The 27,835-nt window shown below is 42.1% G+C and overlaps 1 protein-coding gene across 4 annotated transcripts; it reads right to left on the bottom strand.

The window, feature by feature from the left end:
• Positions 1 to 1,929: 1,929 nt before the first annotated feature.
• On the bottom strand, positions 1,930 to 23,928 carry LOC117702958 (uncharacterized). 4 transcript variants are annotated; one of them, XM_076930479.1, is made up of 6 exons: positions 23,783 to 23,839; positions 17,643 to 17,695; positions 16,968 to 17,085; positions 16,730 to 16,856; positions 14,179 to 14,277; positions 1,930 to 5,392 (listed from the first exon to the last, which is right to left on the bottom strand). In XM_076930479.1, the coding sequence occupies exons 3-6, from the start codon at positions 17,049 to 17,051 to the stop codon at positions 3,573 to 3,575; spliced, it is 2,130 nt and encodes a 709-aa protein (XP_076786594.1). In that variant the 5' UTR covers positions 17,052 to 17,085; positions 17,643 to 17,695; positions 23,783 to 23,839; the 3' UTR covers positions 1,930 to 3,572. The 4 variants fall into 4 exon arrangements, with proteins under 4 accessions (XP_076786594.1, XP_076786592.1, XP_034350143.1 ...); XM_076930477.1 differs by lacking the exon at positions 16,968 to 17,085 and having other exon boundaries at positions 17,649 to 17,695; positions 23,783 to 23,928; XM_034494252.2 differs by lacking the exon at positions 16,968 to 17,085 and having other exon boundaries at positions 23,783 to 23,927.
• Between the last annotated feature and the right edge of the window lie 3,907 nt (positions 23,929 to 27,835).

The following is a 27,835-nucleotide window of genomic DNA, read 5'->3' as shown; positions in this document are numbered from 1 at the left end:
ATAATATGCTCAATGTCACCTATTACTGACTTTTCTACTAGACAAGGCTTTTTCACCATGACGAACTTGACTCAGAGTGATCCTTCCTAAAAGGATCATACACATGAAGCTATCATTCAAGATAGGAACTAACAAAATGAGGAAATTTTCAAGATGGCACCATAACAATATACTTTAGAATCCTGTAAAATACCAAACTCAAATGATTACAGAAACCTAAGTGGACAAACATGGGCGTAAATTTATGCTCTCTCTCTCTCTCTCTCTCTCTCTCTCTCTCTCTCTCTCTCTCTCCTCCTCCTCCTCCTCTTCTTCTTCTTCTTCCTCTCTCTCTCTCTCTCTCTCTCTCTCTCTCTCTCCTCCTCCTCCTCCTCCTCCTCCTCTTCTTCTTCTTCTTCCTTCTTCTTCCTCTCTCTCTCTCTCTCTCTCTCTCTCTCTCTCTCTCTCTCTCTCTCTCGGCTTTTTGAGACAGGGTTTCTCTGTGTAGCTCTGGCTGTCCTGGAACTCACTCTGTAGACCAGGCTGGCCTCGAACTCAGAAATCCACCTGCCTCTGCCTCCCAAGTGCTGGGATTAAAGGCGTGCGCCACCACTGACAAGCAGATTTTTCTCTTTTAACACTAAAGGGAGCTCAACTGCCAACAAAAACAAGGTTCCAATCAAGTCTCAGCTTCCCGATTGCACTGAGTATTGGATTTGTACTGAGTACTGTACCAGTTACAGCAAACATGCTGAATTATATTATGATGCTATTCATTCATAAGCTGACTTCAATTTTTACTCATATTGGACCCAGGATTAAAGTATCTGTACCTATAAATATTTGGAAGTAAGTCTATTTAGATATATTACTTAGACTTTTTAGTAGAGCTCTGGCAGCTATCATCTTACCTAATGTTATAGCTGACACCTAAGTGTTTCTGGACATGCTGGCAACAAGACACACAATCTATAATGTGTTCTTACCTCAAATATTTCATCTGAACCTAACTTCTCTTGGATGGAAGATACAGGCTAAATAAAGGCCAGGAATGTAGCTGGGTGACTAAGTTCATGCCTATAACACACAAGACCCTGGGTTCAACCAACCCTGAAATTTTAATAAAGACAAGAGCAAGGCCAAACCTATATCTGTATTAGATTCTTCTTAGGATACACACATTTGTAAAAATGACACTTTAGAAACCAATGACAGATTTCTCAAAAGTTGTAATTCTGAATCATTTCCTTAAGAGTAGGGATGGATCTGTGGTATAAATGACATGCCATCTTGGCTAATAAAATGTCATGTCTATACCTTTTTTTTTTTTTTTCTTTTTTGGAGAAAGGATCTCTACACAGCTAAAGTTGGACTTAAAGTCACAGCTTAAAAAGTCCAACTTGATCCTTTTGCCTCAGCTTTCCTAGAACTGAGTTTTAGGAATGTACACACTCAACTCTACAAAACACATTCTAAACACTACAGCCCCCAAACACATATATACAGAAAAATAGGGTTAACATGGTAAACTAACAGTTTTTAACCCCAGGTGATGATTATACAAAAGTTTTTTTGTTGCTGGGTTGGTTTTTTTTTTTTTTTTTTGGTTTTGTTTTGTTTTTTTCAGAATTAACAAGTAACACAAACACTGGGCGTAACAACTAGCATCCTAATTTGTAAGCCATTCTAAGCTAAATTCTCTAGTGGCAGATACCAGTGGATCTGCCACCTGAAATGGGGTCATCCATTAGCTACATTTTTGCCTCATCATCTCCCAGCCACCCAACTCTCTTCTCCTGCTTCCCTTCCAGAAGTGTGTTTTTGATTCTTCCAACTTTTACATATGTATGAAAATTTTCTCACATGTATTTTTATACCTGGCTTCAAATTGGGCTGTTTTTTGTTAATGTTTTGTGGAGAGCCCACCAGAGAAAATGAGTCAGACACAAATTATAGCCAACTGACAGTCTTTATTCTAGTTGGCTGGAACTACACTCAGGTATTCAGGATCCAAGTATACTCACAAGCATTTAGGGCATAGGGCTATTAAAAACAAGGACCACATTCTGTTATCTTGCTCAGCAGCTACAGGGGAAGCGTTTGCCCAAGCAGGCAGTTTAACAGAAGCCAGGATAAGCAGTTAGCTGAAAGGGGAAGTTTGCACATGCAGGTAGTTTAAGAGAAGCAAAATAAATTAGCAGGAGCATCTTGACCTCTGGTTCATAGACTATAGAGTTGGGTAAATTTCTAAGAATCTCTTCCATCAAAAGTCAAATTCTAGTCAAACCTAAAATGGTCTCAGCAACATGAAATGGAAGAGACTGCACTGTCTTGCCCAGTCACAAATGTATTTTATCTTACTGTCTGGGAAGAGAACATAAATTACATGGTTTTACCTTTTGAAAGTTGTACGTGCTTAACCCCTTTTAAAAGTACTTATTCACCAACAGCTGGTTTTTAGACATCTCTGCACAAAAGCTAAAGAAATGGATTGAGAGTAAAAATGTTGTCATGTAGTTTTTCATCCATCAGATTTTATCCAGAAGGGAGTATTTGGAATTTAATACTGGAGGGTTGCATGGGGCTTTTCTAAACTATCTACAACACAATTTGCCCTTCATATCAGTTACAGTAATGTCAATGAAAGCAAGAACACTGTAAAAGCTACTTTACAGAACATGAACCAAAAATTCTCAAGAATTCCGTATCTACTATAACCCTGTTTCCACAAGTGTGGCTGGTACTGTGCTCACCATTAACTATGCAGAAAGAAAGTAAACATCCAGTCTTATAGCACAGGAGCCATGGGATGTAAATGGTGGCAAGGTGCCTCAAATAATACTAGTCTCAATAACTGTTCTTCCTAAGTTAGCTGAATTGTGTTTGATGAATTAAGTTTATGCAATTAACAGTAGTACTAAAGATGAAATAACTTAGGAGAAAGAAGGCTACAATATATCTTTCTGACATTCAAAGACATTCTCAACAGTATCTTCTATGAATAACAGAAGTCCCACACTCTCATTCTCTAAGGATTTCTCGGTATCACGAGTATATGAATACTCAGATGTTGGTGAAATCCTATGACAGATTAAAGTTCTTCCCAGATTCTTTTCAGTCACAGTCTTGTCAATATGACTTCTTTGATGTTCAATAGGATTTCCATAGAAAGGCTTGTCCACCTTCCTTTTCTGATGTTGTATAAGCTCACCAGCTAACAATAAAAGATTTTTCACATCCTTGGAGTTTCAGGCCTCAATGGACTCCTTCATAAGCTTTCAGAACTAATTCTATAAATGTTTACATATTCCTTGCAGTGTTTGACAACAGCAGGGATACTTTTATGTTGAAGGCCTGAGCTCCAGCTGCAGGTCTTTCCATATTTTTTACAGTGATATCATATCAGTATGAATTTTCTGATGTGCACTGAATGCTGAACTTAATCTAAACTTTCTCAAACTTCTTATATTCACAGGGTTTCAGACCAGTATGAATTTTCTGATATGCAACTGGCTTAGAATTACTAAAGGCTTCTTAGTAAGTTTAGCATGTCAAACAACCTTTGATTTTCAACTGAAGGCCTTCCCACATTCTTAAGGTTTCTCAACATTGTGAATACTTTGATGTACTTTAAGGTCTCTACCATAAGTAAAGTACTTCCCACATTTGTTACATTCATAAGGGTTCTTGCCAGTATGAATTCTAAAGTGTCCAAGAAACTGGTAATGATATTGAAAGGCTTCTCCACATTCCTTACATTGAAAGGGCTTTTCACCAGTATGGATTCTTTCATGAATTCTAAGGCCTGTACTACGAACAAAGCCCTTTCCACATTCCTTGCACTGAAATGGTTTCACCTCATAATGAATTCTCTGATGTTGAGTAAGTTGGTACGGGAGTCTGAAGGCTGACCCACACTGATCACATTCATATGATTTCTTTCCATTATGAATAGTTTGGTGCCGTGTGAGCTGAGCCAGAACAGTGAAGGCCTTTCCACATTCCTTACACTGAAAGGGTCTCTCATCAGAATGAATCTTCTCATGTTGCATGAGGTTTGAGCGACGATTGAAAGTTCTTCCACACGCTTTACATTTATATGGTTTCACTCCACTGTGAATAATCCTATGTTCCACAAGGCTGGAGACACGCTTGAAGGACTTCCCACATTCCTCACAATGAAAAGGTGTCTGACCTGTATGACTCGTTTTATGGTTATTAAGCTGGCTGGAAAAATGAAAAGCCTTTCCACATTCTTTACATTCAAAAGGTTTCTCATCACTATGAAATCTCTGATGTCGAATGAGATGTATATTAAGTCTAAAGACCTTCCCACAGTCCTTACACTCAAAGGGTTTCTTTCCAGTGTGAATACTCTGATGCTCAGTAAAATTTGATCGTCGACGAAAGAATTTCCCACAATCCTTGCATTGATAGGGTTTCACATCAGTATGAATTCTCTGATGCTCACTGAGCTGGTACTTACGTCTGAAGGCTGACTCACAGAGCTTACACTTGAAGGGTCTCTCATCAGTGTGAGTTTTCTGATGCTCAGAAAGGTATAGATGGAGCCTAAAAGCCTTGCCACATACATTACATTCAAAGGGTTTCTCACTGGTATGAGTATCGTAGTGTCGTACGAGGTAAGAGCCACTACTAAATATCTTCCCACATTGCTTACATTCAAATGATTTGTCTTCACTGTGAATGTTCTCGTGTCGAGTAAGCTGTGCCAGAACAGTGAAGGCCTTTCCACACACCTTACAATGAAAAGGTCTGTCCTCAGAATGAATTTTCTGATGCTGCAGGAGGTTTGAACGACGATTAAAGGCTTTCCTACACACATTACACTCATATGGTTTCACACCAGCATGAATAGTCCTATGCTGCAAAAGGGTAGAGATGCGGTTGAAGGATTTCCCACATTCCTCACATTCAAATGGTTTTATACCTGTATGAGTATTTTTATGGTACTGAAGCAGGATAGGAAGATGAAAAGCCTTTCCACATTCATTACATTCAAAAGGTCTCTCATCACTGTGAGACTTCTGATGTCTTTGAAGCAGCTGGGGGAGTCTGAAGGTCTTTCCACACTCCTTACATTTATAGGGTTTCTCTCCAGTGTGAATACTCTGATGCTGAGCTAGATTTGACTTACAACCAAAGCACTTCCCACAGTCTTTACATTTATACGGTTTTTCTTTATTGTTAGCAAGCGTCTGGCTAGTAGAAGTAGGCATCTTTTTCTTGTTAGTAATCTTTTGATCACCATCTCCTTGATTATTCTGTAGCCCCTTGACTACATTATAGTGGCGGTCCAAAGCTTTACTTAATTGCTGTATGGTTTGTTTGGGTAAGTTTGTATTATGATTCTCTGGAGATATATTTTCAGCTTCAAAACATGTCTCCAAACCTGAAAGAAAAGGAGAAAACAAGAACATTTTATTTTCCTGTAATATAAATTCCTGTACATACAAATTCCTGTACATACAAATTCCATCAAATGAATGATCAGACTCTAAAGTATTTTCTGAGAAGCTGAATAGGAGCAAGGAGAACAGCAATGGAAAGTTTACATAAGACAATAATACTCTTTATATTAGAACAATTTGGGAATGGGAAGTCATGTCTGCTTAACGGGATTATAATGAACTAAACTGTAATAATCTTATGTACTTGTTTGCATACTACAAGAAATACGTAGAAGTTAGTAAAGGTTTCTGAACCACATCATGGAGAATAAAATATTTATAAATATATAAAATATCTATAAATATATATACATAAATATGTATCTGTCACACCCTTTAGTAAAGTTTTTTGAACCTGTGGGGACATGACAGCTGGCCCTAACCTAATGGCACTGATTTTTTGCCTGTCCAGCAACGAACTGCTTATCCCAGTAATAGAAGTGCTCAGAACTGAGTAATAATGCATACAGGCATTCTGTGATGACTAAAGAAACTTAATATGGAGCCAGGAATCCCTTACTGGCCAATGATCTTTTACTCTAGACTATCTGGCCAACCCTAGTGGCCTCAGGTGAATAAGAACAGGATAATGGGCTGTGAGGTATTAACATGGCCTGTGCATCTGTAAAACCTGCATATCTCTTGGAAAAAAACAAAACAAAAAGACAAAAAGAACTCGCTGATGTCTGTGTAAGAATGGAAGGAATGACTCAGGGAAGTGAAACAGTCTTGCTGCCCAGATGTGGATCGATGGATAGTTATAATGCCCACTTTCTGATGACTGAGACCCCCACCTTATCACCTCTTCCACTGGACACACTCTCTGGCTCTTAGGCTGCCTTCCTTCTACTGGCAGTACAAATAAATTCATTTAACTTTGAATTCAGTCTGTCCTTAGCCTTTCACGGTGGATTCAAATGCCACAACAAACCAAATGAAGAGAAAAAAAACCATATAACATGAATATATAACATCTGTCTTTCTTTAAGAAAACTGGCCTGGACTTGGATTTTATTTTACTTTATTTTGGTTTTTCTAGTCAGGGTTTCTCCGCACAGCCTGGGTTGTCCTAGAACTTGTTCTGTAGACCAGGGTGGCCTCAAACACAGAGTTCCACCTGACTCTTCCTCCCAAATGCTGGGATTAAAGCTGGGATTAAAAGCATAATCCGCCAATTCCTGGCCTGGACTTGGGATTCTTAAAAAAGAAACAGGTAGAAATCTGCTGTGGCAGTGGTACACAATTGTAATACCAACAACAAGTACCAACGACAAGGAGCCAGAGGTAACTGGGTCATGGATTCCAAGATAGCTTGGACTAGACAGACACTGCTTAAGAAAAACAAAAACAAGATAAAAAGAAAATAAAAAGAAACAGGAGAGAATCCATTAGAATTTTTAAGAAGACGAAGGATATTCAGCCAGGGAAGCAGGCGACTGCAGCTCTTTACCTACTACCCCTCCTCTCATCCAAATCCAATTCCCTAGTTCTGCAATAGACCACCTACTCTAGCCTGCCATTCACCCATGCCCTCATCTCTAGTCTATCACACAGATGTACACCTTCAAACTGCCTTCTCTCTTCTCACTACTTTATCCTCGCCCCCAACTCCAACAGACATTCCCTGAATATATGAAGGATGGTCTGCCTAGAAAGAGATAGGCTAACTGCAGATCCTTAACTCTTCCTCCATTCCTCCAGACCCAATCCCCACACTCATCCACAGCTCGGTAGCAGACCCTCTAATGTAGCCTCTCCTCATTCTCTACTTACATCCATGGGGTACTAAGCAGATCCTAGTAGAAGACCTGCTTTCCCCCCTACTGTGGGCCCCCTCAAAACTATCCACCTATCCCACCCCTATTCCTAAGTATCAGCTCCCCAATACTTAGAAACACATTTTACTTGGAATCCCCATGGTCACAGCTATCAGGATCCTACAAGAACTTTTTACTGGGCAACACAGCCACCACACTCTCCTAAGAACCAACAGAAACCAAGAAACAAAACACCTACCCAACAAAAAACAAGACCAGACATCAGCACCTAAAACTGTCTCAAATCCAAATGCCTAGATGCCAATATAAAACACAGTAACAGTATGTGTGCAATAGAGGCCAGCAACCCCACCATAGCAGGCCCTGAGTACTGCAACTCAGCTGAAGTACAAGAAAAGGACATTAGTCACTATAAATATGGTAGAGATTATTAAAGAGAAAATAAATCCCTTAAAGAAATCTATGAAAACATAAACCGTGGAAGGAAATAAATAAAATACTTCAATAACTGAAAGTGAAAAAAAAAAAAAAAACCTGAGGGAAATCTGAAAATGAAAAGTTTAAAAGCTCAAATAGGAACCTCAGAAGCAAGCCTCACCAACAGAATATGAGGTCGGAAAAAAAAATCTCAAGCACTGACGACCACAGGAGAAATGAATACCTCCATGAAAGAAAATATTAATGCTAAAAACATTCCAGCCTCCCCCCCAACCCCCAAAAAAAACCTTCCAGAAAATCTGGGACATAATTAGAAGACCAAATCTAAGAATAAGAAAAGGAAAGGGAAGAAGATCAAAGGCACAGAAAATGTTTAACAAAATCATAGAAGAAAATTCCCTAACAATCTAAAGAATGATATGACAATCAAGGTACAAGAAGCATACAGAACATCAAATATACTGGATATAAAAAGAAAATCTGTCTCCAACCATCAGCACATAATAATGAAAACAGTAAATGTACAGGACAAAGATCATTAAAGCCTGCAAAGAAAACAAACCAAGTAACGTATTAAAAAAAAAAAAAATTAGAATAACACCTGGCTTCTCAATGGAGACTTTAAAAGCCAGAAGAGATTGGACAGATGCTCTACAAGCTCTAGGAGACCAAAGATACCAGCCTAAATCACTATACCCAGCAAAACTTTCAATCACCATAGATAAAGAAACCAAGACCTACTATGATAAAACCAAATTTAAGCAATACCCATCTACAAATCTAGCCCTAAAGAAGGCACTAGAAGGAAAACTCCAACCTAAAGAGATTAGCCATGCTCAAGAAAATGCAATGAGTAGCCCCAGAACAGCAAATTAAAAGGGAAACACACCCACCACCACCAAAACAACAAAATAAAACATGAATCAAACACTGTTCGTTCATATCTCTCAATATCAATTCAATAGACTCAATTCCCCAGTAAAAAGACACAAACTAACAGATCTTGCAAAAACAAGATCCATCTTTCTGCCACATCTAAGAAACACACCTTAACACTAATGACAGGGTAATTATTTCAAGGTAAAAATATAGGAAAATATCTTCTAATTCCAACCAAATGGATCTAATAAGCAAACTGGTGTGGCCATATTAATATCAGACAAAATAGACTTCAAACCACAACTAATCAGAAGAAATAAAGAAAAGATGCTACATGCTCGTCAAAAGAAAAAGCCACCAACATCTATGCACCAAAAAACACAGGAGGCCCAAGTTTATAAAAGAAATAATACCACAGCTTAAATCACATGCTGGCCCTCACACCTTGAAAATGGAAGGCTGCAATAGCACACTCTCCAATAGATAGGTCATCTAGATGAAAAATAAGCAGAGAAGTGCTGGAGCTGACATCATAAACCCAATAGACCTAACCTATTTGCAGAACATTTCACAGAAATACAAAGGAATATATCTTCTCAGCACATCATTGAACTTTCTCTAACTTTGACCAAATACTTGGGTACAAAGAAAGTCTCAGAAGACACAAGAAAATTTAAATAACATCTCATCTCACTACCACAGATTAAAAGCAGAATATCAGTAACTACGAGAGAAAGCATATAAACTTACAAAACCCAAACAACTCACCACTGAATAAAAATGGGTGAAGACAGCTATTAAGAGAGAAAGTAAGCTCTTCCTAATTGAATGAAAATGAAGAGACAACAAACCCAAATTTATGGGGCATAATAAAGGCAGTTATAAGGGGCAATTTTATAGCAATATATACCAACATAAAGAAATTGGAGAGATCGAGTGCTATCAACTTTATACCGAGCCTGAAAGCTCTAGAACACAAACAACAAAAACCCAAAAGGAGTAGATGGCAAGAAATAATTCAAGTCTCAAATTAGTAAAACAGAAACAACAACAAACAAAGAATCAATAAAAAAAAAAAGAGTTGGTTCTTTAAGAAAATCAGTGTGAAGGTCAAAACCTAAGTGAAAGGAAAACAAAGACAATACAAAAGAAGAAAATTACAGATGAAAGAAAGACATAACAACAGACATTGTAATGATTTGAATAGGAATAGCCCCTTAGACTTGGATGTTTGAATGCTGGTCAGAGGGGGTGGCAGCATTAGGAAGTGTGGCCTTGTTGAAGGAGGAGTGTCGATGGGTGTGGGCTCTGAGGTCTCAGAAGCTCAAGCCAGGCCAAGAGGCTCACCAGCTCTCTTCCTGCCGCCTGTGGATCCAGATGCAGAGCTCTCCGCTTCTCCAGCCCCCATCTGCCTGCACGCGCCATGCTTCCTGCCATGATGACAATGGCCTAAACTTCTGAACTGTAAACCAGCCTCACTTAAATGTTTTCCTTTATAACAGCTGCCATGATCATGGTGTCTCTTCCCAGCAATAAAATTCTAACTAAAAGAGAAGCTGTTACCAGGAACTGGGGTATTGCTGTGATAGACCTGATCAAGTTTTGCTTTAGAGGAACATGGACTTTGGACCAGAAAAGCAGTTGAATGCTTTAAGTGGAGCTTAATGGGCCATCCTAGCAGAAACATGGGAGTCAGTGGTTTTGAGGGTGATTTGAAATGTGGGGGGCAGACTCAAGAGGTTCCAGAGGAGACCTTGAGTCTGTATCTGTAAGGAGCAGGCCCTTAACAAAGCTGACTCCATATTGCAATAGGAAAGAAAACAAGTCTGGACAAGTCCAGAAAACAAGTTTGAACATGTTTTAAAGTATGATGATAACCAAAAGTCCACCTGCAATGAAGTCATAGCCCACAGATAACCAGACACATCTCGTTTTCTATCTGCCATGTATGTCAGAAGTAACCCTAATTCAAGCATAAAAAGGAGCCCTTGGGCCGGGCGGTGGTGGCGCACGCCTTTAATCCTACCACTTGGGAGGCAGAGGCAGGCGGATTTCTGAGCTCGAGGCCAGCCTGGTCTACAGAAGTGAGTTCCAGGATAGCCAGGACTACACAGAGAAACCCTGGCTTGGGGGGTGGGGGGGAGTCCTTGGCTGGAGCACTTCATCACACTAGTAGCCATGACTGGCTAGCGTGATCCTCGGTCCAAGCCTCCTCTGTAGCCGAGAGACTGAGCACTCTGCACCCGATCAAGCTGAGAGACCGAGCATTCTGCTGCACCAAAGCAGCAGCTGAGAGACCAAGGCCCCTATCTTCTCGGTCAAGCACTCTCTGGACCTGAGCGGCTGGAAGCCGATGAACTCCCCATGAACTCCCCTTTCTTCGTGGTCAAGCACTCTCTGGACCTAAGCTGCTGGAAACTACAGTCATAAGGACTCAGGTCATATAACTCATGAATAATAATGTACCTACTGCTATGTTCACTTCTTTGTTGATTACTAACTTATATTATCTGTGTACTGACATTGATAGAGTCGATGCATAGGAAATGTGGCAATATCTCATTGTCACAATAGCTTTAGCATTGGTGATAATATATTGTTTGCTGTGCATTATTAAAGAGCAATTAAATATCAAACCTCTGTCTCTGGCGTACTCTCTCCCCTCTAGGGGAACCGACCACCTCACAGTCAATCCTGTACAGCGACAGGTCCTGTATCCTGAGTGGAGAGGACCTGTCGCTCCTCTCCCCATGGGGACCCTAAAACCTTATCACAACCTGCTCACGACAGATAACATACTGGGCTTGCGACAGTATCCTAGAGACTTAATTCTTGAGATATTTTCAGGAAGAATGTGGCTGTTTTGCCCTTGTCTGAAAAATATGCCTGAGGCTAAAATGTGTTTTGGATTAATGGCATTAGAAGAGAAAATCTCCAAAGAGCCTAGTATTGACTGTCATGTGGTTATTAATGTTCACATTTATGCTGATCTACAATGAAAAGGAGCAAGCTGAGCAAGGGAAAAACAAAATGTGCAGTTCAAGGAGAAAGGGGATACCAGGAAGTGGGATGGAGCTAAATCTTGAGTTCAAGGAGATAAAGAGAAAAAGGAAAACTCTGATGTTAATGGAATAAAGGGAATGGTGGCCTCGGGACCAGACACTACTCAGCTACGCCCTGCAAGAGGAATTAAAGAAGTGCTCAGAGCTCCACCTGGTGGTGCAGACTTTTAATTCGGAGGCAGCTCAAAAGCAGCCTGGTCTACAGAGAGTTCCAGGACAGCCAAGCTTACACAATGAAGGAAACCACTGAAAACAAAAAGCTAATGAAGATGTAATTGAATGAGGGGGCTTCTGTTCCAGCCCCAGAAAGCAGGAGAACTTGGCAGCTTCTGCTACTTGGTTCTGGCTTTAGAGTCAAAGACAGAAAGGGCTATGGAATCTCCCTCCACAACTACAGAAAGCCACTGAGGCCAGACATGTGTCACAGATGTCCCTGCATGGAGACTAAGAAAGCCATTGTGTGACGCTGTGAAGGTGAAGCTTGGATTGCCTTTGGAGGCTCCAAAATGTTGGAGATGCCAGAGCAGTGGGGTACCTGTCAAGGAGATCTGATAACAGAGAGTGTAACCAGACCAAGAAAAAGAAATGTGTTGCAGTCAGCAAAGATGAAGAGTTGGGGAGCTGAAGACTGGACTGACATCAGATGTGGAGATGGAAAGTTTGGAGTTAGCCCAGCAGGTTTTCTGTCTTTGGAGTTAGCCCAGCAGGTTTTCTGTCTTTGGAGTTAGCCCAGCAGGTTTTCTGTCTTTCTTTGGTCCAGTATTTCCTTACAATGCTCCTTTTTGGAATGATAGTGTATATCTTGTAACCTTATATGTTGGAATTTGTGATCTGCTTTTTGATTTTGATCTTACAAGGGATTAGCATTAAGAGATTGCATAGGGGTTGGGGATTTAGCTCAGTGGTAGAGCGCTTGCCTAGCAAGCGCAAGGCCCTGGGTTCAGTCCTCAGCTCTGGGAAAAAAAAAAAAAAAAAAAAAAGAGAGAGAGATTGCATAAATCTCAGAAGAGACTTCAAACTTCAGACATGTAAGCAAGTCTGAGACTGTTAGGGCTATGGAGAATTTTGAAGCTAGGCTGAATGTATTATAAGGCTGGCTACAAGCCTACAGGGGCCAAGGAGTGGCTTGTGGTGGTGTAAATGGGAAAGGCTCCATAGACTGATATATTTGAATGCTTGGTCATAGGGGTGGCACTACTAGGAGGTGTGGCCTTGTTGGAGGAGGGATGTCAATGGGGGTGGGTTTTGAGATCTCAGAAGCTCAAGCCAGGCCTAGCTGCTACTCAGTTCTCTTCCTGAAGCCTGCATATCAAGATGTAGAACTCTCAGATCCATCTCCAGCACCATCTCCCTAAGCACATGCCATGACCACAATGGACTAAACCTCAAAACTATAAGCCAGCACCAATGAAAGGTTTTCCTTTATAACACCTGCCATGGTCTTGGTGTCTATTCAGAGCAGTAAAACCCTATCTAAGACAGACAAAAGGAAATCCAGAGAATCATAAGGACATACCTTGAGAGCCTGTACTCTAAAAAATTGGAAAGTTAAAAAGAAGTTATAAGTTTTGCAACACAAACCACTTACCAGAGTTAAATCATGATCAGAGAAGCAATTTAAACAAACCTATTAACTCCTAGTGAAATATAATCAGTAATTCAAGGTCTCCCTCAAAAAAGGTCCATGGCCAGATGGTTTTAACAGAATTCTACCAGACTTCCAAGGAAGAAAGAGCTCACGCCAATACTCTTCAAACTACTCCTCAACAAAGAAACAGTAGGACATTACTCAATTCTGTTCTCAAGGCAACAGGCATCCAAATACTCACACAATATAAAGACCCAACAAAGAGAACTATAGACCCATTTCCCTGATGAACTTAAATACAAAAGTTTTCAATAAAATACTTGCAAACTAAATATAAAAACCCATGAAAAAGATGATCCACCATGATCAAGTAGGCTTATCCCAGAGATGCAAGGATAGTACAATATGTGTGTATCTATAAATGTACTCAATATACATAAATTGATCAATGCAATCTACCATATAAACAAGCTGAAAGACAAAAGTTACAGGATCAACTCACTAAGTGTGAAAAAGACCTTTTAATAACATTCAACACCACTTCCTGATAAAAGTTCTGGAGCGAATAGGGATACCAGGGACATACACCAACATAATAAAGGCAGTGTACAGAAAGGCCATAGCCAGCATCAATGTATATGGAGAGAAACTGAAAGCAATTCCATTAAAATCTCGAACAGGAGAAGGCTGTCTACTCTATCCATACTTATTCATACATCTAATCAATAATCAAATACTTTTAAAAAATTATAGAGAGGCGGCACCTGCTCCAGTGGGAGGGAAGAAAATAAGACCTGAAAGTGACTCATGAAACAGAAGCCCCTCTGACAGCTTCTGCTCTGACCTTGACTTCCTTCCCAGGCTCAGGCATGTTTCCCACAGACCCTGGGGCTTCGAAGGAAGTTTGCCACATCCAGTGTCAGCTCTGTGGAGCCTCTCTGACCACATGCAGTGCCTGGCAGGGCTGCAGGCCTCACTCTTACCTGGGTTCTGCCTGTCTGTTTCTTCATTCACAGCCATCCAGGGCTCTTTATTCTGCTCTAGTAAGGTGATCAGATCTGGCTTGGAAATGCAACTTCCCACTTAAAAGAAAGAAAGAAATGAATCATAGTGTAGACTGTTAGTCAGTTAGTTATTCTGAGACTTAGTATCTCAAATTAGGCCAGGATATCATGGAATGTGATACATAGACCAGGCTGTCCTTGAACTTACTTGATCTGGCTGCCTCTGCCTCCCCACATGCAGGGCATGGTGTATCATGCCTGTAAGCCCAGCAGACCGGAAAATGAGCCAGCCCAGTCTGGGCTCCACAACAAAATCCTTGTCTCAAAAAACAGATAAAAAATTCTCAGAGCTAAAATAACACTGAGGAGAAACCTGGGTAAGAAACCAGATGTTTCAGGAAAAGGTTTTAATCTTTAAATACAGATAGGGGCTTGCCACTTAAGAGGGAAGTATAATTGAGTAGTGAGAACATGAACCCACAGGCTACACTGTCTAGTGTAAACCTCTGCTGGGCAGCTCACTAATAATGACATTTACATAGGCGAGTCCCATAAGATTCTATGCTCAATTTTCACATCTATGAGTTGGACATGGTGGCACAATTGAAATCACTATACCTGAGGAGTGGACACAGACAGATGGGAAGTACAATGATGGCTTTAGGTTCATAGAAAGTCCAAAGCCACCCTGCATTACATAAGACCTGGTCATACTAAAACCAAATAACAACAACAACAAATAACAGTAATGCTAGGCTGTGGTGGCGCATGCCTTTAATCTCAGCAGCAGCACTTTGGGAGGAAGAGGCAGACAGGTCTCTCTGTGCTACAAATAAAAACCATCTGTAGACAATAACAACAATAATAATAATATAGATTGACTTATTATCTATTGGATAGGGTTGTTGCTAAGATTACATACTATATTCAAATACTTTGTACAGTCTGACCTATAACAACACAAAAATGATTATTTTTTTAATTTCCATTTATTTATTTAGTAGTCTTGGAGATGGAATTAGGGCCTTGAACATGCTGGGGAAGTGTTCTACATCTCAGCTACATCCTGAGTCACAAAACTGTTATCATGATTGTTATTCTTAGTCTTTCACATTTGCACTTCATTCTTAGAGATTAACATAATGAAAAGGACAAAATCACAGCCTGAAACTTCCACTAAAAGCAGGCAAAAAGTATTCATTTAGGGAAATAGAATGTGTCTAGTTCTGGTTTTGAAATTAATTCTATTGATTCATTATTAAGTATATCATGTCCTTTACTAGTTGTGTATGTATGCACATACGATGTATGTATGTGTCCATGAGGGTTTGTGCATGTGTATGCACGCATGCATGCATGTGTGTATAGGTCAGAGACCAGTGTTTAGTGTGTTCGCTGATTTCTCTCCACTTTAGTATTTGAGACAGGGTCTCTCCCTGAACCTAGAAATCACTGAGAGGACCGACAAGGGGTGGGCAAGCACGAGCTTCATGAAGCTCTCATTTTCAACCCAACAAACCCCACATTCTTTCTTTGATATGAAGGAGGAACTCGGCTCCCTCTTAAGTCTATGGATTAAAATGTATTTTGTGTGTATGTGAGGATCTGTATGAATGTATGACTGAGCACCACATGCAAGCCCATGGAGTCTGGACAAGGGCATCAGATACCCTGGAACCAGAGTTACAGATGCTTTCAAGAAATCTCATGGTTTGTTGAGGTTTGGTTTACTGCTATGTATTGAAATGCTAAATCCTATACCCAAAAGTTATGGCCTATGCGAAGTTTCTCATGTTTACAAGCTTTTGTTGTACAAACCTGGTTCCTTGGCTTAAAACTTTTGGTTAAATAAAACTAGCTACAGTCAATCCTAGAGGGATTAGAGATAGGTGGGTTGGGAGTGACCTGGTTGGAGGAAGAGAGACAAGGGGGAGAGAGGAGTAATGAGACTGGAAGAGGAAGCCAACTTGAGGGAAGAGGAACCATAAGCACAGAGCCAGGAAAAACAGCAAGTATCTGGGGTTACACCGCTGGGGAGGGAGCCAGGCCTGCAGTTAGAAGAGTAGATTAGGAGTTACCCTCCAGTAGCTGTCAAAGCCAAATAAAATAACCAAGGTCTAAGTTTCCTTTATTTGTAAGCTACTTGGGGATCAGCTTAAATTGTTTGTATTATAGTGGAAACTGAACCCAGGTCCACTGCAAGAGCAATCAGTTCTCTTAACCACCAAGTTATCTCTCTAGCCTGCAATTTTATTTATTGATTTATTCACTTATTTAATTAGATAGTTTGTTCTGTTTGAAACAGGGACTCAGCATGTGGACCAGACTAGCCAGGAACTCTCAATGTATCTGGCAGACCTGGAACTCACAGCAATCTTCTCACAGCAGCCTTCTGAGTGAAGGAATGACAGGCATGGGCCACCAAACCCAACTTCAGTTGAACATTAAAGGACAACTATGACTTTTAATTCACAGTGAAGAAAGCCAAAAGTGTAGAGGACACATCCCCCATTCACGACACAGGCCTTACCCACTCTGACGAGGTTGCTGTAGGTCTCCAACATCGTGTCCCTGTATAAGATCTTCTGAGTAGCATCCAGGCAGGCCCACTCCTCCTTAGAGAAGTCAACAGCCACATCCCTAAATGTCACTGACCCCTGAAAGAGCAAACACAAGGAGACTGAAATTGGGGAAGCTTTTAAAATGGAAAAACAGAAGGGAAAGGACTCAAGTGTAGGAAGGGAGCCATAAGGAAATGCTCAAGGCACCTGACTGCACGAGCTCCCCATAAACGACGGCTGTGCATATCCACCTACATATCCAATAACTGTGCCTCTCCACTCCATCCTCATCCTTCAGGTTATCCCCACAAAGGAGAAATGTCACCTGGGTCAGGGAAATTACACAAGGAATCCTGTGAGTCCTTGACTTCATTATCATATCAGATGATATAAAAACTTGTTGTCATGAGAATGATTTCTATAAACTATATACCAGTCCATATTACTGACAGATTAAGTTTAATTTTTGGTAAAAGCAAAACAAAACAAACAAAGAACAAAACATCTTTCAGGTGGTCAGCATGTCTCCTCAGGTCTTTCCTAACTTCCTGGGTCATCAGCCTGACAGCACCACAGATGTCAATCAGGTTTCCCAGTGCAGTCAATGTTTCCCTGTGGGACTGACACCTCTGCTGCAGTGACAGTCCTCCCTCACCACAGACCAAGCAGAGAGCACATGTCCAGGAATGCATGCAAAGACAACCCCAGTACCAGCTGGGAAGAGGCTCAGACAGGAAGGGCTCAGACCTGCCAACCCTCACTGTAAAGGGGCAGACTGGGATGGGGGATTCTGGATCTGTGGGAAGCTTCAAGAGGGAAAGACAAGGAAGGAGTCACCTGACCTGAAAGTCCCCCTTTGTCAAGGAGAGACATACAACTTACACAGACCATGTGTTGAGAATTGGAGCTGGCCATTCTTCTTCAGGCTTCCTCCCCTGGAGACAAAAAGAAAGCCTTTCATTGGATTGTGACTTGATGTTCCCAGACTGACTTTGTCACTGTGATTTCAACAACTCCATTTATTTCTCCTGCATCCCCACTCACTCTCTCCCCTCCCACCGCTCACAGCCTTCCACACACAAATCAGAAGCACACAGGAGCCTACACAAAGCCGATCCTCTCCTAACCCCAGACAACCCATTACAAAGGGGTCAGGGTGGGAGTGCAGAGCAGACATGTCTGCCTTGAACTTCCTCCAGAAGATGCCAGCAGAAGGGACCCACCTTCCACCCTGAGATCCAGCTAGCCCTGTACCTGGGCTGCTCCTGCTATTGTGAGCAGACCTTCCTACTGGAGCCCCACCTATCAAGGCTGCCAGGGGTTTACAGCATCCAAATGGCACCTCCTTTGAAAACTCAGGGCTCAAGCACAGCAAGGCTGGAGGGGCTGCAGCTGCAATGCTCAGGCAGGGTCCAGCCTTCTGTCCCCACTTTCAGTAAATGGGGCTGTGCACCATGAACACTTTCCTGAGAGTCTTCGCTCATCTATGATAACACTTATGTTGTATTAATTAAGCCATTATCCTTTATGAAGGTAAGTAGCTATAACACATTCTGTCACAGGAAGTGAGTGTGTCTCCACCTTTCCATATCATGGGATATTTTGAACAAAATAATACTAGATTTGTTCTGGGTGTCCTAGGTCTTTTGATCCTGAACTGGGTTTCTCAGCCGCAGCATGGCTGACACAACTGTTCTGTCTTGGGCTGGGTGAGGACCAGCTTGTGCTCTGTACCACACTCAGCAGCACTGACCCTCTACTCACAAGCTCTGAGCAGCACACACAACCCCAGACCTCCCTAAGATGCTGCCCCAGGAAGTAGCTGTCACCAAATGGGGAACCAGGGCCCTAGCCCTGGTCTAAGCCTTGGTTCAATATACTCTGTGATTGTTTCTTTAGTTGTTTTTTGAGATAGAATCTGTGTAGCCCAGGCTGGCCCTGAATTCCTAAAGCTCCCTCCTCCATTCCCAATGCTGAGATTACAGCTATCCACCAGCATGGACACCTCTCAAGTAAGTACACATCTGATAATCTTATATAATTTTATAGTTTTGTCTACACACAATATTTATATATGGATTTTCCTTCTTTCTTTATCCTTCCTGTCTGCCCGCCTCTGTACACACCAGGCTAGCCAGCCTGCCAGGGATTCTCTTGTCTCCACCCCAGTCTTGTCACAGCAGGGCTGGGACTATAGACATGCACTGCTGCATCTGGCACTGCACAGTCCCATGCTTGCATACACTGCACCTATCCATGTTCTTAGTTATATTGGCAGACTTATCAACAAAAAGACACTGCAGGATAAATGTAGCCTTCTCAGCACTAGGGGATCAGCCTCTCCAGGACTGAATGCTGCCAGCTTCCTAAAAGCTCTTTTAAGTGTTATACAAAGGCACTTTTAGCAAGTCAATTTCTGAGTATCAGAACTATTTATCTGTACAGGTAGTCTTGAAGAAATTATCACTAAGCAATTTTGAGGCATATGAGACTTCCTGGTTTGCCAGGCATGTCTGGAAACTAAGTTGTGAAAAGATTCTAAGAATCCATTAAAAGAATAAGCCCATAAAACCTCAGGAAAAAGTCACCGAGAAAAAGCTACTTCAACGCCTAGGTGCCATCAATGGAACTCATGCCTAACACAATGGCTGGGATTTGAACTCAGGACCTCTAGAAGAGCAGTGTGCTCTTAATCACTGAGCCATCTCTCCAACCCTAAGCTACATTTCTTTACGTTAAGGATTATTTCTATGTTGAAGATTATGCATCTTAACAATAAATACAGCTTTTTTGGTTTCACAACTTTACACAAATAAGCCAAAGGACACTTACAGTCAGTAGTTACAACATCAAAAACAAGCACGGCAATGCTGCGGCAAAAGACCTGCCATCTCCCTGGCCACATTTTGATAGTCTGTGACCTCGGAACACTTTTTTTTTTCCAAAACACTTTATTTATCAATATTTGTATAAACATATATACTTATACACATATACATATATAAACAATAATTAAATAATAAGATGTATTTTAAAAGTATGGGGGGTTGGGAAAAGTGGGAGGAAGGAGAGAAAGGGGAAAACTATGCAAATACAGTGTTCATATATGAAATTCTCAAAAAGTAATCCAGTTTTTTTTAAATGTTCAACAGATCAACTAGCATTTTACAATACGAAAATAAATATGACCTATTATTATGTTAAAGGACATTTTAACTCACTACAGACTTTGAAGTTTAAAATGAGATCAATAAAAATCATTTTACCCAGCACAAAAACCACAATAACGTTTTATAATTCAATGTATTTCTGAGAACAAGAAAATAGATTGTCAGGAGCTAAGTCAGCAGAACCAGGGGTACACTGTGTGTCTGTGTGTGTGTGTGTGTGTGTGTGTGTGTGTGTGTGTGTGTTTTATCAAATCATAGTTTTTACTTTTTAACATGGGGGTTATAAACACAAAAATGCAAGATGTGGGGGAGGGGATGACACAGGAGCATAGGTGTTCAGGGGAGTACAGATATCTTTCAGAACAGGGTATCAGCTGGGTGAAGGTTCAGGGGTCAGGTCACTATGACTCTGCCTATGATTCACTTGTCCTTATCTAAGTTGGTACTATCTGCCAAGGCTGCCTATTTACAAGGTCTACGACTACTACTGCCAATGCTTCATAAAGTTTGTGATCCCAAAGACCACTGCTGAAAGTATAGGAAGTCTTGCTGGATATGGTAGGTCAATAATTCCAGCACTGGGGAGGCAGAGACAAGAGGCCTGTTCAAAGTCCTGGGCCAACCTGGTCTACATGAGTTCCAGCGCGGCGGTATCATCAGTAGTGCTGGTAAAAAGTCAATATTAACATTCATGAGAATGACATTAGACCTTCAGTCACTCCACATGCAAAAGCCAACTCAAAACAGATTAAAATTTATGAACTGATAACTACTAGAAAAAAAAATACACAGGAAAGCCTCCAGGGCACTGGACATACTGGGTATCACTCTAAAAACACAAGCAACAGAAGCAAAATGGACAAATAGGATTTGCATCAAACTAAAAACCTTTACACAGCAAAGGAAACAGTCAATGGGGTAGAGGGATAACCTAGAGAACAGGAGAGAATAACTGCAAACACATATCTGCCTCGAAGGGGACATCTAAACTCCTGCACAGCTAGCGAGCGGCTTTATAAGGAATGCAGACAATTCAGCGACAAGAAAACATCCTAATTAAGAAACAGGCAAACCAGAAATAAGTATTTCCTCAAATGCAACATCAATATGGCCTATTAATAGTCATATGGAAAATCAGCATCAGAATGAGAGTCGTTAAAATCACTAGGAGAGGCCTCCTCGTGTCCATTAAGAGCATCAGTCACTAGAGGCCCAGGGACTTGGCCAAGAGGTTTAGAGTACTTGTTGCTCTTGCAGAGGCCCGGGGTTCCATTCCCAGCCCCCACATGGTGGCTCACAGCCAGTTCTAACTCCAATTTCACAGGATCTGACACAGTCTTCAGGCTACATACAAGATCAGGCATGTGCAAGGAGCACACAGGTCATGTAGGCACGAACATCAGGAATAGAGGGAGGGAGGGAGGGAGGGAGGGAGGGAGGGAGGGAGGGAGGGAAATAAAAAGTGAGAATATCTTTTTAAAAACTTTGACCATTATAAAGAAAACATAATGTAGAGAATCTGGAAGAAAAAAAAAACATTATGGAGGAAATGTAAATTAATAGTCATTGTGGAAAACAGTATGGCAGATTCTCAATTACAAATAGAACTCACATCTGATTCGTTGATCCCACTACTGAGTGGATACAAAGGAAATAAAATCGGCAGCTTCAAGAGACACGCACTCTTGCTTTCATTCCAGCATCATTTCCACAGCTGTGATACCGACCCCACCCACAGACGAATGGACAAAGCACATGGAGAACGAGGCTCACACACAGCGAACCATTTACTACAATATGGATGCACACGGAGAATAACAAGTGCAAAAAGCTAAAGACAGAAAGACAAACGCTGGGGCAGGGGGATGGCTCAGAGGCTGAGAGCTGCTATGGCTTTTCCAGAGGACTGAGTTCAGTCTCCTGACAGTTCACAGTGCCTGTAACTCCAGCTCCAGTGGATCCTATACCTCAGGCCTCTGAGGGCACCTGTGCTCATGAACACATTATCCTATACACATAACTGAATAAAAATAGTCTTTAAATAAAAGGACAGATACCCATGGTCTCGCTCATCTAGACTCTGAAGCTGTTTTCTCCTAGAACAGTGAAATGCTGGTTCCTGGGGTGTGAGTGGCAGAGGCTGGATGTGCAGCATCAGGCTGGAGAATGGGAGACGTAAACCCACAAGGGAGAGAGCGGGGGATGATGGTCAAGGGCTACAGAACTTCAGCCACACAACAGGAGTTCAGGGATGTGTCGGGCAACACAGTGACTGCGATGAACGGTTTTGAAAAGACCGAGAGGGTAGACATTAAGTGTATTACAAAAATGTGACTTAGATTAAATCATTCCAAAGGACATAAAAACTATACAGATTTACACAATACAAAAAAATCCATCGCAAAATTTAGAAAAATATTCTGCTCTACATTGGTATATTCATTTTCCTTTTCTTGTTTTTGAAACAGGTTCTCACCATGTAGCCCAGCTAGCCTGAAACTCGATTTGTGGATCAAGCTGCTACAGAATTCACATTGCTCCACCTGCTTCTGCCTCCCAAGTGCTGAGATTAAAATGCACACCACAAAGCCTAGGTTTTTTTTTTTTTTTTTTGAGTCAATTTCTTAACTATCCAACAGTAATCGCCATTATTCCTCACACCCCCTTGTCCTGCAGAACACTGAGGAGAATGAATCCAAAATGGCCTCACAGAGCAACCACTAAAGCTCACCAAGCCCTTAGTATCTGGCGGCACTGCACTAACAGGCTTCACCACAGGCATCCTTAGGTTCATGACAGGACCCGAGAGGCAGAAGGGGACAGAACTAAGACACTAACCCAGACGGAGGGGAGGGGAGGGGAGGGGAGGAGAGGGGAGGGGAGGGAGAGCAAGCCACCACTTCCCCACTCTCAAAATCCTCACGAGTGAACAGAAATCGTCTACCATTTCCACTTGTCTGCTGCTTTGAAAGACAGGCCTGTAAAGATCGAAGGCCATCCTGACGTGTGACACCATCCAAATAGGAATCGATTTAGCATATCGGAGTTTGAAAGCCCTAACGTTAACCTCTGGAGATTTTTATAACATGTTCGGGAAAAGAGGTGACTGTAGGGAGAAGATGTTAAGGGTCATTGAAACCATAACGTGAATACTAGCTGGAAAGGGAAGGAACAACGCAAGGGACACAATGGTGGGCATATCAATTTGCATGTTCCTGTTTCATTTGCTAACAATTCTATATTCTAAAAATAAAAACCTCATTTCTCAAACAGAGAGAAAGCGCAAATCCGCCCTTGAGTCTTAGATGGGTAGCAATAATGGTCTCACGCTCCTCCAGCCATCCTTTAGAATAATGGCCGACTCAGGGAGCCTGGGGAAGCATGAGAGCCCTGACTGTATCTGAGAGCATCCTCCGTGAGCACTTTCCTTCACCTCCCTCAACACTCACATGGCTAGGGCTCTGGGAAAGTCAGGGAACTCAACTAGTAGCCTAGGCGACCCTCGGAGGCATTTTCGGCCTGAAATGCTCCTCCCAAGCTCAAGTCTGAACCTCAGGGAAAGCTTCCCTTCAGACTCCGCTCCTGACCTCTCCTTACTGAAGCTTGGTCCTCTGCTTCAGTCCCTATGGCTGCGCGAGAAACTAGAGCAGAAAGCGACACGCACAGCGATACAGACAATGCAAATAGCTCAAGGTGTGAATACACGCAGACGCACACACACACACGAAAAAAAAAACCACACACACAAAAACCACACACACACAGCACCGTCCCTAAACACTCACACGCGTATCAACATTCATCCACCCCACCGTCCACAACCACACCCAGCCCGCTGACTCCCGGCCTTACTCAGCAGAGACCGAAGACACAAAGCAATTGCCTACTCCCACCAGAAAGACCTGACCGTCCGCGAGAGCTCGCCTGGGCACCGGAAGTCGTTTTACTTCCGCCGCGGTGCCCCCTGGGAAATGTAGTGCCCGTGTGCTCAACTCCTTGAAGCCTAGCACTCTGCGGTTCACAAAGATCCCGGCCTGTAACTTGGGCCAGCACGTAGGAGAGCAGCGCCAGTGGTTTGAGGGAGTTCCCTTCAACCCCACGGAGGGGGAGGTGGTGCGTGCCTAAAGGAGAGGATCCCTCCTAAGATCAAAAGGTACTTCCGGTTCTGCACGTAACTGATTTTCTCTTCGGTGGACCGTACAGACGAGCAGAATAGGAAGTATGATCAGATCCCAATATAACTGACTTGATTACACTTTGCCTGAGTCCCACTGAATGGGATTCCACCTCGTTGTGCACTGGTAGGAACTATAGTAAATTTGAAAACACTGAACTAAAGAATTGGTTGGTTTTAAACGTGGTAGTTTACATCAGCGATTTCGTACAGCCAGATGCTGTACTTCAAAGAGTCAGTGTCCCTGTTACGTAAATAGGAAAATGTGAGTGAGGACCAGTCGGTAAATATCAACAGAACTGCACCACTTTGAAAGGTGAATGACTAGCACATGAAAGTATCTAAACAAACAAGACATACGTAGCCCTAGCGAAGACTCCTAGTAATGGAGAATGCAAGACCTTAACCAACCCTTGTCTGTAACCAGACAAGGCCAGAAGTGGAGGAATTAGGACACCAATCCAGCCACAAACCCTTCAACTGGTTGAGGCCTGCTTTTAACATAACTGTAGCCATTTTGTATTCAGTCTCCATTTTGCTCATAAGATGAAATTCAGTTCAGGTTCTCAGACTCCATGTCCCAAAAGTAATTATAGCTGACACTGAAAAAAACTCTCCTAGAAGGTCACGACACTATGGTTGTATTGCTTATGCTCTGAAACTGCCCTGCTTACCACCTGTCTACCACCATTCTTACCTCAGCTTAAGTCAGCTGAAAAGTCAGCTGATAATATTTTGTCTAGTTCACCAAAAGGTACCACTGCCTCCCCACTTGCCTTCTGAACTAATGGAATTTTTTTTTTCTATAAAAAACCTGCCCTGAGAACAGACTGGTTCCCAATTAGGATCCCAAGCCCTTTTTTTGTGGTCCAGATCAGTCAGTCTTGGGTGTGGTGCATTCAATAAACTATTCTTGCTTAACTGAAATGGTGTTCATATGATTTGTGTGGCAGTTCCTGAACCCTAAAGAGATCTATTATTTGTTCTGCCTGTAAAGTGTTCTGGGACTAGTGAAGTGGAAACTTATGGTTTCTTTGGAAAGTCAGTTGTGTAGGATGGTGTTTTGATGGGGCAAACAAACACATGAAGGAGTGTTTTCCTGAAGCAGATACAGGTGAAAGGATTTTTTTTTTTTTTTTTTTTTTTTTTTTTTTTGCTAAAACAGACACATGAAGGAACATTTTGCTGAAGCAGACACACAGGTGAAAAACGTTGTTTTGAGAAAGCAAGCATGTGAAAGGACACGTGATGAAGGGTTCTTCCCTAGCAACATTCAGCTTATAAATTCAGCTTATATTGCATTGCTGAACTCCATCTGTAATGACTCCACAGAGAGAGATGCACCAAAAAGCTCCTTGTGGTGTTCTGGCAGCTTCTTGCCACTTTGAAGGACTCAGGCCGATTGGCAGAGTGATGTCATCTGATACAGACTCAGGCCGATTGGCAGAGTGATGTCAGCTGATACAGACTCACTTGGAGTTTGGCTAAGTCAGACTCATGTGCTGAGGCAACAAACATGTGAAGCAAGGTTCGTGGAGGACACATGATGTTTGGAGAGACTATAAATAGGACTCAGTGGACAGTGACAGGGTCTCGCCTAGCTAGCTCTGCAATGCATTGTTGGTCTCTAGTCTTGGTTGATCTTCACTTCGTTGAGAGAGGCATGACACAGAACTTCTCCTGGCATCCCTGTTGGTCCTGGTTGCTCCCCAGGGACTCATGCCAATTTGGCAGTGACCTAGCTGTTTCTGCTAGATCATGCCACCACTGCTGATTCGTGTTTGTATCCCAACACTACTGAACTGGACTGCTGGTGTATCCATGAAGTGTTGGTGAGTGGATGGAGCTGCTTTCTGTAAACTGAACTGCTGATTTCCTGACAATGCAGATGGGATTTGCTACAAAGAACAATTCCTAAACAGATCCACTTCCCCTGCATCCTAATAACCTTTCTTTTCCACTACCTCTGATGGGTGGTGGGATAGAAGGGTCGTTAAAGGGTTTAAGAACCATATTAAAAGTAGGTCTCTCAGAAAATTGTAACCAACTGACTAGAGCCCAGCAGAATCATCATCAGTGAGACCAGAGAGGATTCATCCAGCTACTGATGGAAACAGATGCAGAGTCCACAGCCAAACACTGGCAGGGACTCAAAGAGTTCTGCAGAGGAAGGGGAGGAAGAGTTGGAGGAATCAGAGGGGTTAGGGACACACAGAGCAAATACAGCTCACAGAGTCAACTGACTGAGACTCATGAGAACTTGAGAGATCAGGGAGTCGATCAACCAGGGGTCCGACCTAGGTTGTTTGCATATATCTTATGGCTGAGTAGTTTTGTGTTCTTGTGTGTGGTGGTTAGACTAGGTAAGGCCCCAACAGACTCATGTGTGAATGCTTGGCCCATAGGAAGTGATACTATTAGGAAGTGTGGCCTTGTTGGAGTAGGTGTGGCCTTATTGAAGGAAGTGTGTCACTGTGAAAGCCAGCTTTGGGGTCTCCTATGTTCAAGCTATGCCTAGTGTGGCACACAGCCCCCTTGCTGCCTGTGGATCAAGATGTAGCTCTCAGCTTCTCCAGCACCATGTCTGCCTGCAGGCTGTCATGCTTCCTGCCACGATGGTAATGGACTAAACCTCTGAAATGTTTAAACCAGTGAAATGTTTTCCTCTGTAAAAGTTGGCCTTGGTCACGGTGTCTTTTCACAGTAATAAAACACTAAGACATTGTGGAAATCCTAACAGTGAGGGTGGGGACTGACCCTGGCTATTTTACCTAATTGTGTGGCCCCTTTCCCCCCTACTAAATCCCCTTCCCCAGTCTTGCTGTGATGGTATGTTTCTTGTCTTATTGTTCCTTGTTATGCTGTGTTTGGTAGAGGAGATGGGGTTAAGGGACAGAAAGGGAGGGTATCAAGGGGTTCTAAGAGGTTGGAGGGAGGGAGACGGGGGTGGGGAGTAGAGTGGAGAAACTGGTCAGGATGTGATACATGAGAGAAAACAACTAAAAGAAACTCACAGTATACTCCTAATAGCATATTTCAAACATGAGGTAGGTGAACGTGCTAGAGCGATGAATGACAGCCAAATCCACCATCACATACAAATGTTTTTAATCTCAGTAGCAGAACAGACCCAGAACAGCAACGTAATCAAACTGCACAACATATCAACAAGGAAAGCTGTCAGAATCAAAACAGAGACAGTTAGCCTTTAATGGAGTCAGGCTGCCTTAAAGGGAGGGTGTTCTTGTACACACACCTACACCAGAAATGGTTCCTAGTCTCCTTTGAAGGTCATGCTTGTATGGAAGGGCCACTACAACCCTACACGCAAAAACTACACCCTCTGGTTACATTTCTCTTCAACTACAGTCTGATATCATTTTGTTATTGATTCTTGAAGGCAACGATGCTTCAGAACAATGTCTCCAACCTTCTCCATTTTATGTTTACAAGCCCTTGCCTTTCTTGATCTCCCTAACCTAGCTGAAGCTGTCTTGTACATCATCCATGCTGCAGTCTTCTGCTTGTTCCTGAATTATCTTTAAGGCATCTACTCCCTCAGTTTTTATTAATGAAGTAAAACACACAACTCACAACCTACTTGGTCTCATATTTATACATCATTCTTCCCAATGACAAGAGAATTCTCACATGCACAGGGAATGTTCATTGACATAAGCTGGGCCACAAAGCAAGTATCCATAGGTGTAAAGGAATCTACGTCATACACG

Source organism: Arvicanthis niloticus, chromosome 1 (genome assembly GCF_011762505.2).
Source record: "Arvicanthis niloticus isolate mArvNil1 chromosome 1, mArvNil1.pat.X, whole genome shotgun sequence".
In the NCBI taxonomy this organism is placed as follows: domain Eukaryota; kingdom Metazoa; phylum Chordata; class Mammalia; order Rodentia; family Muridae; genus Arvicanthis; species Arvicanthis niloticus.
Note: the sequence above shows the minus strand (reverse complement) of the source record. Positions and strands in the feature narration are given on the sequence as shown.

Excerpts from the sequence above, each read along its gene's own strand:
- LOC117702958 (XM_076930479.1), bottom strand. The coding sequence starts at position 17,051 with ATGAGGATGGAGTGGAGAGGCACAGTTATTGGATATGTAGGTGGATAT. Across the intron at positions 14,278-16,729 it reads CAGCAACCTCGTCAGAGTGG|TGGGAAGTTGCATTTCCAAG; the intron begins GTAAGGCCTGTG and ends CTTTCTTTTAAG. Across the intron at positions 5,393-14,178 it reads AACAGACAGGCAGAACCCAG|GTTTGGAGACATGTTTTGAA; the intron begins GTAAGAGTGAGG and ends CTTTTCTTTCAG.